The sequence below is a fragment of the Pyrgilauda ruficollis genome, unplaced genomic scaffold, assembly GCF_017590135.1.
Source record: "Pyrgilauda ruficollis isolate IOZ18807 unplaced genomic scaffold, ASM1759013v1 scaffold8, whole genome shotgun sequence".
Lineage (NCBI taxonomy): Eukaryota > Metazoa > Chordata > Aves > Passeriformes > Passeridae > Pyrgilauda > Pyrgilauda ruficollis.
Window position 1 is genome coordinate 477065 of NW_024529932.1, and position 17948 is coordinate 495012.

Here is a 17948-nt window from a genome sequence, read left to right on the forward strand (position 1 = left end):
GATTTATTTTTTCTGGTAATTTTTCCTTCGCATTGTTATCAATGAAATTTATGTACAAATCTAACTTGTTGCAATGAAGATTAAGTTGTGCTTTTACAAATTTACAGTATAAATTGTCTAAGAAGATGTTTATATGTTATTGATTTAAAGGGCATGGGTTAGAAGTACAAGTGAGTGAACAAAAACATCTCCATGAATTTTCTTAAATTTCTGATGACAAGATATGCAAGCAAGTAGAGCCCCAGGAGAACTGAAGAGTCTCATCATGTCATAAGATGCTAGATAAGGTGCACAGACAGACAGATAGACCTCAATCCTACAAGCTGCCCTCTGGGAGTAGACCCTAAAAGTCAAGACATAGGAGTCTGCCCATGCAGATCAGGACCCTAAGCCATGCAAATCCCTTGTATTCATAGTGCTGGACACCTGCTTTATACTTTAAAAAGCATTGCTTCTTCTTATCTCTAGAAGAGAATGACTATTCTGATGCTCAAAGTTTTAAATCCAGAAAATGACTATGTAGATGTCAACATGATATATTTGAGGCAGGCGGAGTCAAAGCAATTGTGGCAAATATTAATTGCTTAGAAAATCTAAGCATTACACAGTGCATGTAGTGAAAATCCAGTTCTAGAAAGCCTGGGGTCTGAATGGATTTTTAGTTCTACTCCTAAAAAAATCACCAAATGTAACAGAATGCAAAAACCCATGACAAAACTAGCTGAATGAATGCTTTCTGGAATCTACTTCTTTCTGAAATCTGTAGATTTTTGCCTGCAAGATTGGAAACAAACAAACAAACAAACAAAACCCCACTGCCTGGCAATGTTCATTATTCCTGTTTTGCATACAGCAGATGGCAGCTATCTGGGGGAATGGAAGATTGTGTGTAGAGCTTCATCACAGCAGTACTCATCTAGCAGCTGTTGCTTCCTCACACTTTCCACCAAATTTCAATTGTTTTAGCCAACAAATGAATGTTGCTAGAAAATCATCATGCAAATTAATAGGTGCTAGAAAACCATCATTAAAATTATTAGTCTTAGTGAAAACAAATCCAGTCACTGGAAGGAAACGTAGCAGGATATCTAGAACAATTTTCTTTTAAAATTTACTGGTTAATTTAAAACACTCACTTATATATATTCCAAAAGTATATATATATTTCATTCACATGCATATATAAACATACGTACTTGAATGCACAACAAATAGAAAGCATTTTCTTTAACAGTTTGATTCTGTTTTATGTGAGTAAAAGTAATTTAAATATTTACAGCAGACACTCTAGAAAATACATTCTTTTTCAGACACATTCTCACTAACATCATCTGACTGTAAAGGTTAGATTTTTTTTCCTCTATGTCTACAATGCAGGTTTTTTCCCAGTTTTTCAGTTCTACTAATTGAACTTAATACAAGTAAATTATAAAATGTAGCAGACACTATATTAAAGAATATACATTGCATTATAATTTCCTACACCATAACTGAATATTAAATCTATTAGGTTCATTTGTTTCATTGCTAGTTTATCCACACTTGCTTGTGAAATCACCTGGGGCCTAAATTCTGAATCAATTCAAACACATCCATTTTGTTCAGCAGTGAAAGATGGAAAAAGTACCATTTCTTGTGAGATGACAGCAGTTTTTAGCATGAAGTGACAGTAAACACCTACCTCCCTGAGGACAGGATCAGTGATACTGTCCAGGTTCACAGAGCCTTCATATGTTAGGTAGTGGAAAACGTTGAGTGCACGCACAGCTTCTGGTCCTCGCTGCTTGTAGCCAAATATAAGGTCAATCCATTGATGAAGCTGACATGATACAAACTCGCTTTCCAGGGCCTGCAAGTGAAATTCAGGATTAGGAAGTAACTGAGAAAACATAGTGGGCATCATTACATTTTCTCTTCAGGGTTATTTGATATATTGAGATCTTTCAAACATTAAAAAAATTTAACTTATTCTATTGAAAGAAGCAGTAAAAAGATGTTCTCTTTTTTCTTCACCTTTATATCATGCTAATTTTCTTTTCAGCGACTGAGTTTCTCCTAGCTGCAAGTATTTTAATAATTTCTGGGCTTTTCAAGTAGGTTAGGTAATTTGTCAAAAAAAGAAAAAGATGGAAATGGGAAAGAGACTGTAAAATGCAGTCTTCCAACTCATTTTCAAACTAGTTAAATTAGTCTTAAATCTAAAATGGAGATTCCTCCATTGTTTTTATCACAGTGCCACTACTCAGCACAAATACCTCCCATCTAGGACGCAGCTTCATGTGTTTCTGAGAAAATTTCAGATTTTACAAGCTGATAAACTTTGGGAAAAGATTATTCATTTTGCTCATTTACATCAAAAGGAGGCTGCTTCAGAACGAATCATCAGTCACAGTAATACCATGCCGTGCCCTGTTTACTGGCAGCAGCCCCCTCCTCACCACCCCACAAGTAGGACTAGACTCAGACAAGGCAAAGCCTGGGTCACCATGCAACCATTCCTCAGAGATTTTCCCTGTAATGCTCCTCATGGAAGAGGAATCCTCTATGCTTTGGTGGAAAACTGGACCCTTTTCTGTCAAAACCAGTGACTATTTTCTCTGATGAAAATGGATGGGAAGGCTTAAAAGCTGACAAGTAGCTCAGTTTTCAAGGGCTTAAGTTCAGCATATCATAAAAAGCTTTAAAGAAATGTTGCAGACAACCATACAAAATTTTGTTTCCTTTTCAAAATGAAAGCCATCATATGCATAATGCAATATTATTAAAATAGCATTAACATTGCTTAATACTAAATACTATTAAACTAATACTATTTAGTTTCAAAGCATGCCTCCCAACAAATAATTTTAAAATGTCATATCCTTAATTATATTGTACTGTGCATGTACAATATGATACAGTCAGCAACTACATTCCATAGGACTTTTACATCAGTTAGAGTGGAGGATGCTAGCATGCAAGGATAAAATTAAGTATGCCACAGCAACAACCAATAAAGCATTTCCTTACTTTTAAATGCTCAATTTTTTATGTTCCTTTTGTATGTAATAAAGCTTTTTAAGAATTTAGAATTAAAAGCCGGTTATCTTTCTAGCATCCACTTCAAATCCATTTGCAGCAATCAGCCTAAAAGTTCTCTTGAGCACCTGAATTCTGCATATTTATCATTTCTTTTGATCTGTATTTATTTATTCCTATTTTATTTATTTAGTAACAAGTAATCAACAAAAAATAGGTATTTTTTGGTGAAAAATTAGCATTTTTATTTCTCGAGTATTAAGAGCATTTCAGGAAAACAGCAGAACTTTTGATTACTCAAAGATCAGACAGTACATTTGAAAAAAATTGATTCTTGGTTTAAATGAGCGTATTTCACACTTTTCTCATCTAATATCCTCTCACTGGTGTTAGAATCACAAAAATGTGGAACCACTGGAGAGTTTGATTTGGAAGGGACCTTAAAAGGTCATTTAGTCCTACCCCACTGCAATGAACAGGGACATCTTCAACTGCTTCAGGTTGCTCAGAGCCTTGTCCTGTCTGACCTTGAATGTTCCCAGAGATCAGACATTCACCACATCTCTGGGCAACTTGTTCCAGTGTTTCATCATCCTGACTATAAAAAATTTCTTCCTTGATAGGAGATCTTGTCTGATCTATCTCCTTTTCATTTAATGCTATTACCCGCTGCCGTATCTCAACAAGTTCTGCTAAAAAGTTTGTCCCCATCTTTCTCACAGGACCGTTTAAGTACTGAAAGGTCACAATAAGGTCTCTCCAGAGTCTTCTCAAGGCTGGACAAGGCCAGCTGTCTCAGCCTGTCTTCATAGGAGAGATAATCCAGACCCTGCTCCTCTTTGTGACCCTTCTATGTTCCCACTCTAACAGGTCCATGTCCTTCCTAAGGACCCCAGAACTGGGTGCAGCACTCCAGGTGGGGTCCCTCCAGAGCAGAGCAGAGCAGAGCAGAGCAGAGCAGAGCAGAAGGGCAGAAACATCTCCCTCGACCTGCTGTTCATGCTGCTTTTAATGCAGCCCAGGATGAGGTTGGCCTTCCGACCTGCAAACAGACTTTATTGGCTCATGTCCAGTCTCTCATCCACTAGCATCCCCATGTCATTTTGGCAGGGCTGCTCTCCATCTGTTCATCCCCCAGCCTGTGTGGATATTGGGGGTTGCTCTGACCCAGGTGCAGCACCTTGTACTTGGTCTTGTTGAACCTCATGAGATGCCCATGGGCTGCTTCTTACAATTGTTCTGGTCCCTCTGGATGATATCCCAGCCCTCAGGTGTGTCAACCACACCACTCAGCTTGGTACCATCTGCAAATCTGCTGAGGGTGCACGGGATGCTACTGTCTATGCCATTGTAGAAGATATTAAATGGTGCTGGTCCCAGGGCAGACCCCCACTTGTCATTGATGTCACCTAGCTGATGCAACTGTCCAATCAATTCCTTATCTACTCAACAGCCCACCCATCAAATCCATCTCTCACCAATTTAGAGGGAAGGATGTTGCAAGGGACCATGTCAAAAGCCTTACACAAGTCCAGACAGATGCACCCTGCAACCCTTTCCTTGTCCACTGATGCCATCACTCCATCATGGAAGGCCACTTGGTTGGTCAGGAAGAACTTTCTCTCTCTTGGAGAAGTTGTGTTGGCTGTCCTGAATCACCTTCCTGCCCTCCCCGTGTCTTAGCACAGGGTCTAGGAGGATCTATTCTATGGCCTTCACAGGCAAGTGGTCAGTAGTTCCCAGGGTTTGCCTTTCTACACTTTCTAAAAATGGGAGCAATGTTGTCCTTTTTCCAATCACCAGGGACTTCTCCTGACTGCCATGACGTTTCATGGAGAGGGCTTGACAACTAGGTCGTTCCCTCAGGACTCTGTGATGCAACTCATTAGGTGCCATAGACACATGCTTAGGTTCCTCAGGTGGCCACCAACTTGATCTTCTCTTAAAGTGGGAGGGACTTTGCTCCCCGATTCCCCATTTTGCAGTCTAGTCACTCAAGATGTGTGGGAAGAGAGGTTGCCATTGAAGATTAAGGTAAAAAGTACCTTGAGTGCCTTGTTCATTGTTATCAGTTTGTCAGTCTTGCTCGTGAGGGGGATTGCACTTTTTTGGACCTTTCACGTTAAAAGAGTTGCACACATAAGTTATATTTCCCTAAGGCAGTTTCCACTTGCTTGACCAACCCTTACTCAGCAGCTGTTCATTCTAGAGAAGGTCTTACTGACCCTGGCAGATTTGGAGAACTTCTATTTCATGTGAATTAATTGTTATTTAATAACTTATTAAATGAGCCAATTTTTAGCAGCTGCATATCATGTCTTTGTCTCCAATTATTTAAACAGATCTATTGCATTATGTTTACAGGTATAATGGTCCTTAATTCCTTGGGGAAGAACCTTAACTTCTTGAAGAAACTTTGAGGAAATTTGTAGCAAGGGAATATATATATTTCAGAAGAGTGGAAGCCGCATGGTGTAACACTGGTTTGGTGCAGAATTTAGGGAAAGGGCCAGAGTAGAAGGTGGAGAGAGGAGCAAGAGTGAAGAAGAAGGGCTCTTCATAGCCCTTAGCACTGCAAAGCCTCCAACTGCAGGATGAAATGGGTGCTGTGTGATGTTCATGACCTCCAAGTAGGGACATCCTGTGGGGTGTGGCAACAGGCATGAAAAACAGGAAAGGTGCCCTCAAGAAAGGGCCACCAAAATGCTACAAAGTCCCATCTCACCCTCAGTGGGTCAAGGCATTATAATCTGGATTTATTTTAGTCCAGGGAAAGCTTCTTGTATCAGGTCTGACCTGGTTTCTTCCAAGTACTTCTGCAACGCCACTCATGCGTTACTTGCAGAATCCTCTCCCTAATTTGCTCTAATGCACAGGCTACTCCCCCCGCATGTAAGTGCCTCCTGAAAATTTATGAGCTGTTCACTGTCAACGGTACATCGTTTGGTTTCTCAAGAATATGCAATGCTCAGTAGGGAATAGGGTGAGGGAATTTTCTGTATAAAACATAATTTGTAGGTACAGTAGGAAAAACATACAGAAAAAGACAACAATAGTATCCTTGAAATAGGCTGGTGATGGCCATAAAAATCAGCACTTTGGATTTAAATTATTTTGGGGGCTTAAATTTTATGAGCATTTTTTCATATGAACTACAGAAACATTTTTAACAATAATTATTACTTATATAATTATGTAATAGCTATATAATTATGTAATATGGTTTTTTAAGATTCTTAAACAGAAATGAGCCAAAATGCACCTTATGATCTATCATAACTAACACATAAACAAAACAGAGTTTTATTCAAGCACTCCCCAAATTAACTTGTTTGAACAGTTATTAGGGCTTCATTTTCAAATAGCAACATTCCAGTTAAGATTTTTTCATGAGTTTTGTTTTAAAGACGGTGTTTACCATGTTATTGTTTCCAGTAAAGTGACTTTTATTGCTAATAGATAAATTGCAAGCATTATTATACATCTAGTGTATATATGTTTTGTGGGTTTTGCGTGTTTATAGACAAGTGTATGCACATATTTTCCACAGGCTGAAAATCTGACCTGTAGCTGTTGTAAAACAGAAAGAGGTATTAGTCAGTTGATGTTAAAACTAAATAAAGTTATTATAAGCCAAATGACTTCTTACTATAGCTCTTTTCTACCTTTATGTATGCTGCACACTTTCCCCACACTATGCTCATTCTAATTTGATATTAAAGGTATTTTTCACAGGCATGTCAGTAGGAGGCAGTGGTTTTTGTTGTAATAGAGACTATATGCTGTGTTAAACATCAGAAGTTCTGGATTTATACAATATATTTCCAGGTGTTTCTTGTCACCAGAGAGGTGGAAAACCCTGATGCTGCCACTTGTCTGCACCATGGTTGCACCTTCTCTTTCTGCAGTTCCTGCCTTCCTGCCTTGCCCTCCATATGCTGCCTGTCTCTCCAAAAAGTTTTCCATCTTGCTATTAAATTATATGTAGTATATCTAAAGATATTTTCTTATAATTACTCTGAGACCGTTTGGTTTTACAGATCTGCTGAAAATCAGATCAGCCCTTTCAGCCTGTGAGCTGGGCTTCTCTCCTCTCCCCTCATATCCATGGTCCTCTGCAGCGACTGCAGATTCTGTCCACCAAACATTTCTCTTCCTCAGTTACTATTCCTTGCACTGACTATCAAAGTGAAGTCCTTGACTTTCCTCATAAAGTATTTCAGGCAATACTGCTCTCTGAGATTAGTTAGTTTCTTTTAAGCAAAGTAATATTTTCATAGAAGTGACAAAGAAGTACACTATACAGATTTGGATTATTCAGGGATGTCTGCAGAGAAACTGATCCTTTATGTAAGCGTCTTCATGATATAAGTAAGATTCTTCAGCAGTATAGCAAGTTAAAAAAAAAATCACTGCTAAAAGTAATTAAAAAATCTGAAGTGGATTGAAACCCCTTTTACCTGAATAAGTTTTAATTGCATAACCTTGGCAATACCCAAAATAAAATCAAAATGATTTTTGAGGAAGTAATATCAAGTCTTATCTACTGCTTATCTGGTAGAGAAGAAATGTCAACTGCTGCTGAATGGCGAAGAGGAAGATCTTCCATATTCTCATAGCACAGAGATTTCATACTAGATATTTCTAATGATTATTCAAGAAGCTTTTTAATTATAAAATACCATGCATGCTTCTGAATAGCCAGGGAACGGTACAAAAATGCAATTGGCAGCAGAGCAGTGCAAATAAATCATTTCAGAGACAGAAAGAAAATTCAATCTTAGTAACAGTTATGTAATAAGAACAAAATATGTATAACAAAAACAAGACATCGTTTAGTCTTTCAAAAATGTAATTTATCATGAATACATTTTTCTCAGCACTGCAATTTGTAATTTAATATGTGCATAAGCCATAATTAAAATATCATTATAATTAACTTTGAATTACACAATCTTGAATCTTTTGTTTCAAAACTAAAGAATGCTTATTATAAAAGCTGTGCTTCAGTGTTTCACAGTGGTGTTCCCTGCCTTGATTTAACATGCTTGACTTACTGACTGAGCCTGTTCTATTTCTGGCTCTTGGACTGCTCTGAGTCTGTGGGGACAGAGAGGCTGAGTAGGACTACAGATGCACATCTGTGGAAGGTTTTATGCGTGGATTTTTTTTTTCCTGGTAAACTGGGAGATTATGATTGATGAGCCCAGCATTAGGGTAATGTTATCAGGGACACTTTCTGCCTCTGTCCTTTGTACTGTTGCTGAGGTCAGACCATAATCATGTTAGCATTGAACATAGTGCTTTATTAATGTTTCATGAGTAACTCCATAGTAATCAGTCTAGCTTTGCATGGATAAATAAAACTGCTACAACAATCCCTGATGTATAAATCGAATGTTGAAGATACTGTAATAGGTCTTGAAAGTAACTTGACTGTCTTTTCCAGTCTTTTTAATAAGTCTAATTTTCACAAGTTTAAAGGGATCTCTTTTGACAGAAAACCATTTCCACTTCCACTTCCATGTTTAGTTTGAAGTGTAAAACAACCAGCTGAACAATCAAATGGTACAATAAAAAATCCCAGACTGCTATTTATTCATTTGCACAGAATTTTAGTAAAGCTTGTTAACCAATTAGTTAAATTGTGCTGATTTATGACACTGTGCCTCTGTGAATGTTCCTAGGCTGTTCTGTGTTTTCTTTGGTAAGTATCAGGATGAAATGATGGCATTCTTGCTGTTATTTAAAGAAAATGCTTACATTTATAAATGTGCAAGTAGTATATAAGGATTTTTATTTGCTCCCACATAAAATTACACACAATATATGCCTGCAGAAAGCACAAAAATATTAACAGAAGAAAACAGCATCAGCTGGGGGAAAAAATATCCCACTGCATGTTACGCACTACCACATAGGATTCTTACCACTGAAATGAAATTACTACTGCTGGTTTTAATAGATAAGGGATCAGGATAACCCTTACTTTAAGCATTCCTTTGTATTCTGTAAACATATTCTCTACTTGCTTTGCAAAGTTGCTGTAGAAATTCCAGGCTTGCACAAGCTTGCTGTGTTTTACACATCAGCATCACACCCAGGCTATTTTTTTCCGCAAGAAAAAAATGTAACAGCCAAAGCCTGGCCTGGGGATGACCTAACTGAATAATACATCTGCTGGCCGGCTCAAATAATGCAATCAGACATTAGGTAGGGAATGTCAAACTTTCCAAACCTTTTGTATTTGTTCCTTTGACCAGTTTCATTCTAGAGACCAAAAAAACGGGGTACTGGCAGTTTGTTGTGTGTGCTAATAAAACCCTACAGGAGGAAGTTTTTCTAAAAATTATTACACATTCAAACGATTACATTTTGAAACTGTAATTCCATTACTTCTTACTACACATACTATCTGCATTTTCATGAAAAGGATTATCCTTCTTTAGCTACTTGCTCTTCATAATAAGCTTTGTAAAATACTATGCATATATCATGTTCTTTAAACTCCCAAAGTTATTCACTTTGCTTTTATCCTCTGAACTCCATCCAAATGTGAATGCTTCTGTTTTCTAGTCATCCAGAAGTGAATCCAATATTCCAGGTGCAGTCTCAAAAGGACCATAGGTAGGTACAACTGTTTATATACTCTGTGATGTAATGATTCTCCATAGATGGCATCAAAATACACTTATTTCTGATGGATATAGAATTACAGAATTTTATCTAATCTAATTGCTGTTCATTGTCACCCCTACCTTGCTACTGCTCTATTTTTGGTACTGTTTTAGTTTCCAGACTTCTGCTTCTTATTATCTTCAATTCTTTCCTCCCAAGATGATTTTTTCTGCATCTAATTCAAATAAATCTATGCCTCTTTCTCCTGTTTTGTAGGCAGTTCCTAACTTTATTATAATTTTCAAGGCTCCTGACTTCATTTGAAGACAGCATGTATCTGTGTAGAGATGAATTTTAGCTCCTGATCATGCTCTTGCTAAAAGTAGATGATGGGGTGAATAAAGGCCATGCAGAAACTGCCTCCTGGCAAAACTGTACAAGAATGGCATAATGCTCACATCTGCGAGGAAAGGGCTGGAAAACAGTAGAGGAAGGGTCTGATATAAATGGGTGATAATTGGTGATTTTAGAATCTCCAAAGGACTCCATTCTTTGAAGCCTGTAATCATAATACTACTGTAGCCTTAACATCAGTTTGTCTGTCTCCTGGCAGTCTGAGCATACTTACACACATGTGGAATCAGTCATTATCTCACTATCAAGTCCTGTAGCCCTAAGGAGACTTAAATGCTATACTCTGAATTCATGTAAGCAGCTGTTTTCTTCAAGAGCACAAAACTTTTATGGAGAGCTGCTATGCTACTTTCTAAAAAGCAGGAATTGCACAAGGGAAATTAAATAAACTGAAGTTTAAGCTTTTTTCGAGGGGATCTCCTATCACATAGTGCCTTTTATCCTCCTAGTAATAATTCCAACACTGTGGAAAGAAAATATTAATGAAATGCAATTTAATGTAAAAGGAAGATTCTTACAAAATTTAAGAATGGGAGTCCTTACGATGCATCTCTCATTATATCCCCCAATAGGTGGCAGCTTGCTTCTCTGTTTTCACCAAGGAATCACACTTTGGTTCTTTCAGATGTCAAAACTAAACCTCTAGGCCAACTTAATGTGCTTAAATCTGGGTTCAGTTTGGGTTTAGCCACTACCACAACACAAAAAGAGCTCTACGCAGCAACATGGGCACTCCAGAGACACCAGCCTGTGACTGCACATCCCATGCTTGAGAATTCTAATGGATTCCAGTGATCATTTCAATACACTGCTTTCTTGTAAAATTGCACTTGAATTTATTTTCAGCAGCTGAGACAATTACTTGTTTTAAAAAATATTTTTCCAATATATCTGGTATAAGAGAAATTGGCCAAGAAATGTTGTTCAGCTTCTTCCTGTCAATGGCAGACTAATCTGTCAATGACAGAATACATTTCTCCTGGTTTGTGTAGTACATTTCATATGTCTCAAGTGATGAGGTTGCCATCACTTCCTTAGGAGACTGTTGTACATATGTCAAACCACTTATCCTTCTAAATGGAGGACACTTCTAAATCATCTACATCTAGGAATAGGTTTGGTTTTATAATATTCTTCTATTCTTCTGAACTTCATAGAGCTATTTTTTTCTATCAACTCCCAAAGAACAAGTTTCTTTAAATACACAGTTCTTAAAATTAATCAGAAAATTGATCAGAAAAAAACCCCAAACAATTCAACACATTGCTAGATTTGCAATGCTACCACAAAAGCACTATTGGGAATAATGCATAAACTGAACAGTTCTGTAACCATGTGAAGCCACAGTTACTGAAATCACAGTCCTGACTCTTTGAGAAAGGAAAGCAATATACATTTTAAGGAAGAACAAAACTATAAATGAAGTACTGCTGGCCAAAGAATCTGAATGTACCTTGCTCTTCCTAAAAACTACTAAAAGCATACATGTGTATTAACTTTATCAATAATAAAATAATGTCTATCAAAATTAAAGAAAAAATATACACCAGAAATATTCTTTCTGCTTAAATTCTGGAGGTCCTATGGTGATTTACATCGAAGTAGTTATTTTGCAGAATTTCTTCAAAGACTGCAGTATTTTGCTTATGTTCACATTTCTACACTTCCAGCTCATCTTGATGAACAGGGAGTGCATATCTTCAGGTGAATAACGACTACAAGATGGCTTGCAAGATATCAACATTTACAGAATTCTTTCATTTTTTGATGCAGAAGATGGTGAGAAGGAACAGACATAAATTTTTCAGGCTTTCTTGTATTGCCAGGCTCATGCATGTCTGATGCTTTTTCATGAGAGAGTAAATAACTGAATTTAATTTTCCATAATTTGGGCCCATGGAAGGAAAATCTACTATAAAATAAAGGGGTCTGTCAAGCAAGACAGAATGCAAATTCTTTTCTTTTTTATTTTATTTCTCTAAATCTAGTTCTAAAGAGATGAAAAACAGAACTAGGTTAGCTGGCTAAAATATGGAACGGCTTAGACTAAATTAAAGCACAGCTTACCATCCTGTTGATACGGACGAAGTCTTCAGGTTTCTTGGCCCAGGGAGGGAGATCAACGTCATTCACAACAATTTCATCTTCCCTGATTCCTAGATTGTAGCCATTACTGTTGACAAACATCTCGGGTAGATAGTAAAATTCTGGAATTAACTCCTAGCAGGGAGAAAACACACAATGAGACTTCACATTTAACAGAGATCCTAAATGGTATTCCCAGAATCAGGCTCTCTTGTACTACATATTAAAGCATTCATGGGGTTTTTTATGTTTCTGTGCACCTTTTAAAAGAAATTTTATAACTCACTTTCTTTGACTCACAGTCAAATGTATTCTGCATAATGAAATATTCAAACTTTGTTTTTCCCATATCTGTTTTTATGAAAAGCACAACTTTAGACAAGGCAGTGCATATGAGTAAAGGAGACTTCTTCAGAACAACAGGTACAGGAAAATTTATGCTAAGCCTTCAATATGAAAATATATTGGATTTTTAAATTACTACTTAACAAAAATATGTAAAAAGGGGAAAATTTGCAGATATAACAGTGTCTTGATCTTACTTTCTTTAAGTCTTTAATTGCATAAGAAAATGTGGTAAGTTTACCACCTATATAATGAAAATTAATACATGGTGAAGATCTTTTTCTACAGTAGGAAAAATTCAAGAATAGACAGAGGGAAAAATATCAGTATAACAAATGTCCTTCAAACAGATATACATGGTACTTAAAAAGTGAAAGATCAATAACTGCAATGTATAATAAACAATAGGTAACTTGGGGTGTGAAGTTTTCCCGATTTCCAGAATAGCTAAACAGGAATCTATTTTGACATAAGGAATATTGCTATTTGTTCCTGTTATTTTAGCATTAAATATTGAAATGTAGTAAAAACAAAAAAGCTTTAAAGCTCATTATCTCTTCTCTAATATCCAGATATGGATTAAATTCACCAAATTACATTGTTAAAAGCATTATGGCATTCGGTTGGGTAACATGATAAAAACTGATGACACAGCACCTGAAATCTGAGTCTCTTTGTGGTCCTTTCAAAGGCTTCAGATATGAGAAGCAAAAAAAACCTCACTGCAGACACAAACTTATCTAATTAAATCTGATCTGCAACTCCATAGAGAATAGAGCAGTTAAAGCAACCTTTCAAATTTATAAAGTAATTTAAAAAAAAGTGTATTCATTACAATTTTAAGTATGTTTAGGAAGGCAATTTAATTACTTCTTTACATCATAATATACTACTATAGGTTAGACTAAAATGCAAATCCAATCAGTATCTAACTACTATAAAACATTAACCAAGTGAGACATGCCTGAACCTGAATAACTCATCACGAAACAAGTAACAATTCTAAACAGAAAAGACAGAATTAAATTATTAGATGTAGTATATAATAAAACAGTAGTCAGAGCAAAGCCAAAATGAGAGAAATCCTGAATATCCTATAATGTTAAAAGAAAAAAGATTAATTTAATGCCTATCTTAACTTTTATTATAGACACCTCTAATTCATTCAGAGTATTTCTTAAAAGTAATGTTCCTCCCTTCCCTCAAAACACAATTCACTAAATCTCAGGTTCCAAGGAAAGACCTTTGGTTTTCTCTAATGGCATCCAAAAAAGAATGAATGGTCCTCAGAGCTGGAGAAAACTATACAGAAATCTTTCAGGACTTCAACAAATCACTAACTCAGAACTCACAACCCAACATACACTACCACACAAATCACTGACAAACTAAGAGCATTGCCTTAAAAAAAGGAAAAATTCATAAGAACCTCAGATATATCAAAAAGTCAAAGTTGATCTTAAAGACAATATTCAAATGAAGCAGAATTTATTAAGGAAGAAATTAGAAAAGTTTGTTTCTACTTTGTATAAAAGCCTTGAAGCACATAGCACTGGTTGCGAATACTATCAATTTTTATTCAATGTGGTGGCACACTCACCTGCAATGTCACAGCAACCAAGTCCTTTGATTCCATTAAAGAAAAGTTATTTGTTAAATTTCCTTTTTCAGTTTTAAATGTCATAGCATGTAACTGTGGACTTTTACATCTAACATACCTGAAAGAATTGTGCTACTCAGAGACACGTCTAGTATAACTGAATTCTACTAACATTTTGGGTGTGGGGTTGTCTTGAAACAAAGAGATTTAAGTCACTGAGTATGTTTAATAGTATTTCTGTTTAGTAAGTTTATCTTTGCTGCTCTTTCCTTTCAGGGTAATTTAATGTTCCCTTCTCTGGTATAGCAGAAAACATAAATAGAAATAGAATAAACAAAAGTATGTGATTAACTTTCTTTATAAGATTTATTGTGCTGTGTATGTTTAGTTTGAGCTGTCTTATTCCTGTGCTCTGGAAGTTAAGCAGTGCCAGACTTCTGAATCCTCTTCAAATAACACTCTCCCTAGAATCCTAATCATTTCAGTTACACATCTCCTGGTAGGTTGTTTTGTTGTTTTCTTTCAGTCAAAGTAAAGCAACCTAAACATAGTATTTAAAAAAGATTAACTAACCCACTGTGTTATAGTCTCAGCATTCTCCTCAACGTTATTTTTAGTGTTATTATTCAATGTTATTTTTAGTGCAGGCTACAATTATGTTGCTTATTTAAGCACTATTTAGCATGAATTGAAATTTTTCTTGAAATGTGAGCCATGTCGCATATGACCTTTCCCAGATACTTACATGTTTCCCATATTTTGTATTAACCATTCAGTTTTCTTTCATAGCATTTGATGTTCCTCTTGCAATTTTGCTGTCTCCAGTATTTACTAGACTAAGAAATCACAGTGCTTAAAAATAGCTCTGATAAATATATCCCCTTCTCATTTCTAGAGGATGAATTAGTATATACTAAAACACAGGCCCAGTATGAAAGCTGTGGCACCCTGTATATATGAACTTCAGATTCATGTATTTATCTACTGAGATGCATAGAAAATGGTTGATAAAAATTTTGGTTTTATGTGTACGTTGTTTATTCTACTGTGAGAAATTGAAGAAGCTGTCCCTTCTATCTCATGCCAAAGGCAGGCAGTGGCTGGGCATAGAAGGGCAAATATCCTCTTCCCCAGGGCCCCTGAGCATGTTTCACTAAGAGAAGTATAAACTGGGAGAGGCAGAGAGAGGAAGGATTATCAAGGACAGTGAGACAGAAAGGATGGAGCCCAGGAGGTTTCTGGGAAAAGGAGCAGACAGGAGTGAACCTCAGAGGAGACAACAAGATGACAACTTGGGGGGCCCAGAGAGAATTGTGTTAACTAAGAAGCCACTGAAAGTTGCAAGAATGTACAAAAGAATGCAGGAAAAGGTAACACTAGCAAGGGCTAGAGTTATTTTCAAAACCTATTAATATTTTTTTTTTAGCCAGAGTTTGGTTTTTCTTTGTTCCACAAACAGGCATGCGCCAGCTCATATTGTAATAAAGATTATGACTTGAGAGAGCCACTCTTTTGGTGCTTTTTCTGTTATGGACAGGAAACAGATACCTCAAATAAATAGCTGTTTCAGGGTGATATTCAGAGAGGTGACTGTGTACATTCCTCCATTCCAGATGAAGTTCAGCTATGACAGCTAGCATGCAAGGTATCTGTCTACCCTGTTGTCCCAGAATTTGAGTGAGAGCAATTCCACAATTCTTCCATCAACTGGTCTCAGTGTTCTTCATCTGGGGAGTTTCACCTAATAACTGCCCTGAATCCTTCATTATGCAATCTAAGTCAATTTTCCCTCATCCTAGCCATTAATCCATCCCAGATACTGAGAATAAATTACTGTTTTCTCTGCATTGTTTATTGCATGTTTGAAAAGCATTATTTACCAGATTTACAGCCTTCAAGCTCCTAAAAGTCTAAATTAAGGATAATGATGTATTGCTCCATTGTTTTTGTTACAGAAATGCAAAATATTCCTCTAACCTTCCCAAATCAGCTAGCAGATTTATTGCTAAACAGTACATAACTTAATTTACTTCTTTATATACTTTGGCCATATCATATTTTGTCACATGTTCATCACACAGAAGCCAAAATAAATGTTTTTGTCAACCTTTGTAGTCTTTACATTGGAGATGGAGATCGCATACTTTTCTGACAGCATCTGCTATTTTTCATTCACTTCAGAGCAGAGTGTAATTTGTCATACAACACAGCTTTTTACAAATCACCAGTTTCATACTTCAGAAGTGTCATTGTTAAATTCACCCTGAAGATAGGGACAAGGAGACTCAAAAATTAGCAGGGGAAAAATGTATCTCAGAGGTTGTATTTACGTCAAGGGATAGAACACAGAGGACCTTTTGTCTCCAAATCTGCTTTCTGCTTGACAGACAAAATAGTTGATAAGAGATTTCTTAAAAATCTTATTGCAACTTCAGTGGCACTAGTGGTAAATGTAAAGCCAGATCTGTGCAAAGAAATGCTAGTTTGAAGCTACTGTGACTTTGAGAAATGTAGGTTTCAAGCTACAAATGTTCTTGAAACACAAATCTCAAAATATTTTTTCCTACAATACACACATTGTGTCAGCAAGTGCAAATCAAGACATGAAGGAGAATATCAAAACAAACAAACCCATAAAACAGCTTCCCTACAAGTTACATCATTTAGCAGGCATAAAATGAGGGAATGCAAAGAAAAAAGACACAGAAAACCAAACTTTTAAAAGTCTGGCATTTTTTAAATATTCACATACCAATCAAGCATTTTAAATGCATATGTTATTGCATGCAACTCAGCCGACCTATAATTTTGCATTAACTGACACTATTCAGTAAATGTTATTGGTTTCATTGCTCTTGCCAAAACACATGGAAGGTTACAAATAAATCTTTCTGAATACATTACCTGTCACAGGTAATTTCTTACCACAAGAAATATCTAGAGTTCAAAGAGTTAATAAAAATAGGGATTTTAGTGATCTAAATCTATTTGCAGTAATTTCTGTCTAGTTGTCCTTGACATTTCATCAGCTGGTAACCTCCTCTGCTCCCCTTTCATTCACACTTCTAATAAGACAGGTTAGCTTTCCATCATTTAATAGTCAGCTGCCTTTCAAACCGCCCAAGAAGCTTGGCTCTTCTCACATGAAGAAGGATGCAGTAAAGCTACTGAAGGGTGTATAAAAAAAAAAAGGCAAAATGAATATTGTAACAGACATTTCTTGTCTGTAAATGTGATCTCTTGTTTATTTTAATAGCTATACCAAAACCCCAAGGTACACTTAACAGTATTATATGCCTTGTGTCTTCATATAAGGAAACATCCCCCAAATGCATTTTCTAATTTACAAGCCTGTGACAAATCCAAACTGCTGAGAAATTAAACTTTAAAAATATGTCTTCAGGTGATAGAGGACTGCTATTAACGCTATTATAATTGTACACTACTTGCATCAAATCTGACATTTCTGTTTAATATGTTTTGCTAAGGGTATGCCATTTTATGGCCTCCCAATGAAATGAAATTCAACCCAGACATTTTCACTTTTCTAGTATAACTCACTTCAAGGTTTTAAAGCTTCCATTTCTTTTTCATTCTTTCTTTTCCTCCCAAAAGGTTGATCCCCTGGCATCCATTAATTGCACAAGAGTCTAGTACTGGGTCAATGAGTCAGTCATGAGTTCCTCCATTTCACACTAAGGCACTTCACTGACATTTTGTCAGAGCTACCTTTCTAACTTCTAAACTGACTATTCAAAAAGTAATATAACAAGTTTGAGAGGTATTAGGAAAGATTAGCGTCTGACCAGGAGGTTCTGGGGAAGTCAATGTTACCAAAAACTGGAGTGTAGGGGGAGGAGGCGGGGGG

At 36.4% G+C, this 17948-nt stretch overlaps 1 protein-coding gene across 4 annotated transcripts in view; it reads right to left on the minus strand.

Annotated features, from left to right (window-relative positions):
• Window positions 1–17948, minus strand: part of NBEA (neurobeachin) — a 448146-nt gene that overhangs the window by 42596 nt on the left and 387602 nt on the right. For all 4 annotated transcript variants that reach the window (XM_041487283.1, XM_041487285.1, XM_041487282.1 and 1 more), the window contains 2 exons: window positions 12118–12270; window positions 1682–1849 (listed from right to left, as the gene is read on the minus strand). In XM_041487283.1, the coding sequence (XP_041343217.1) occupies window positions 1682–1849; window positions 12118–12270 (321 nt within the window). The remainder of the gene's footprint in view (window positions 1–1681; window positions 1850–12117; window positions 12271–17948) is intronic.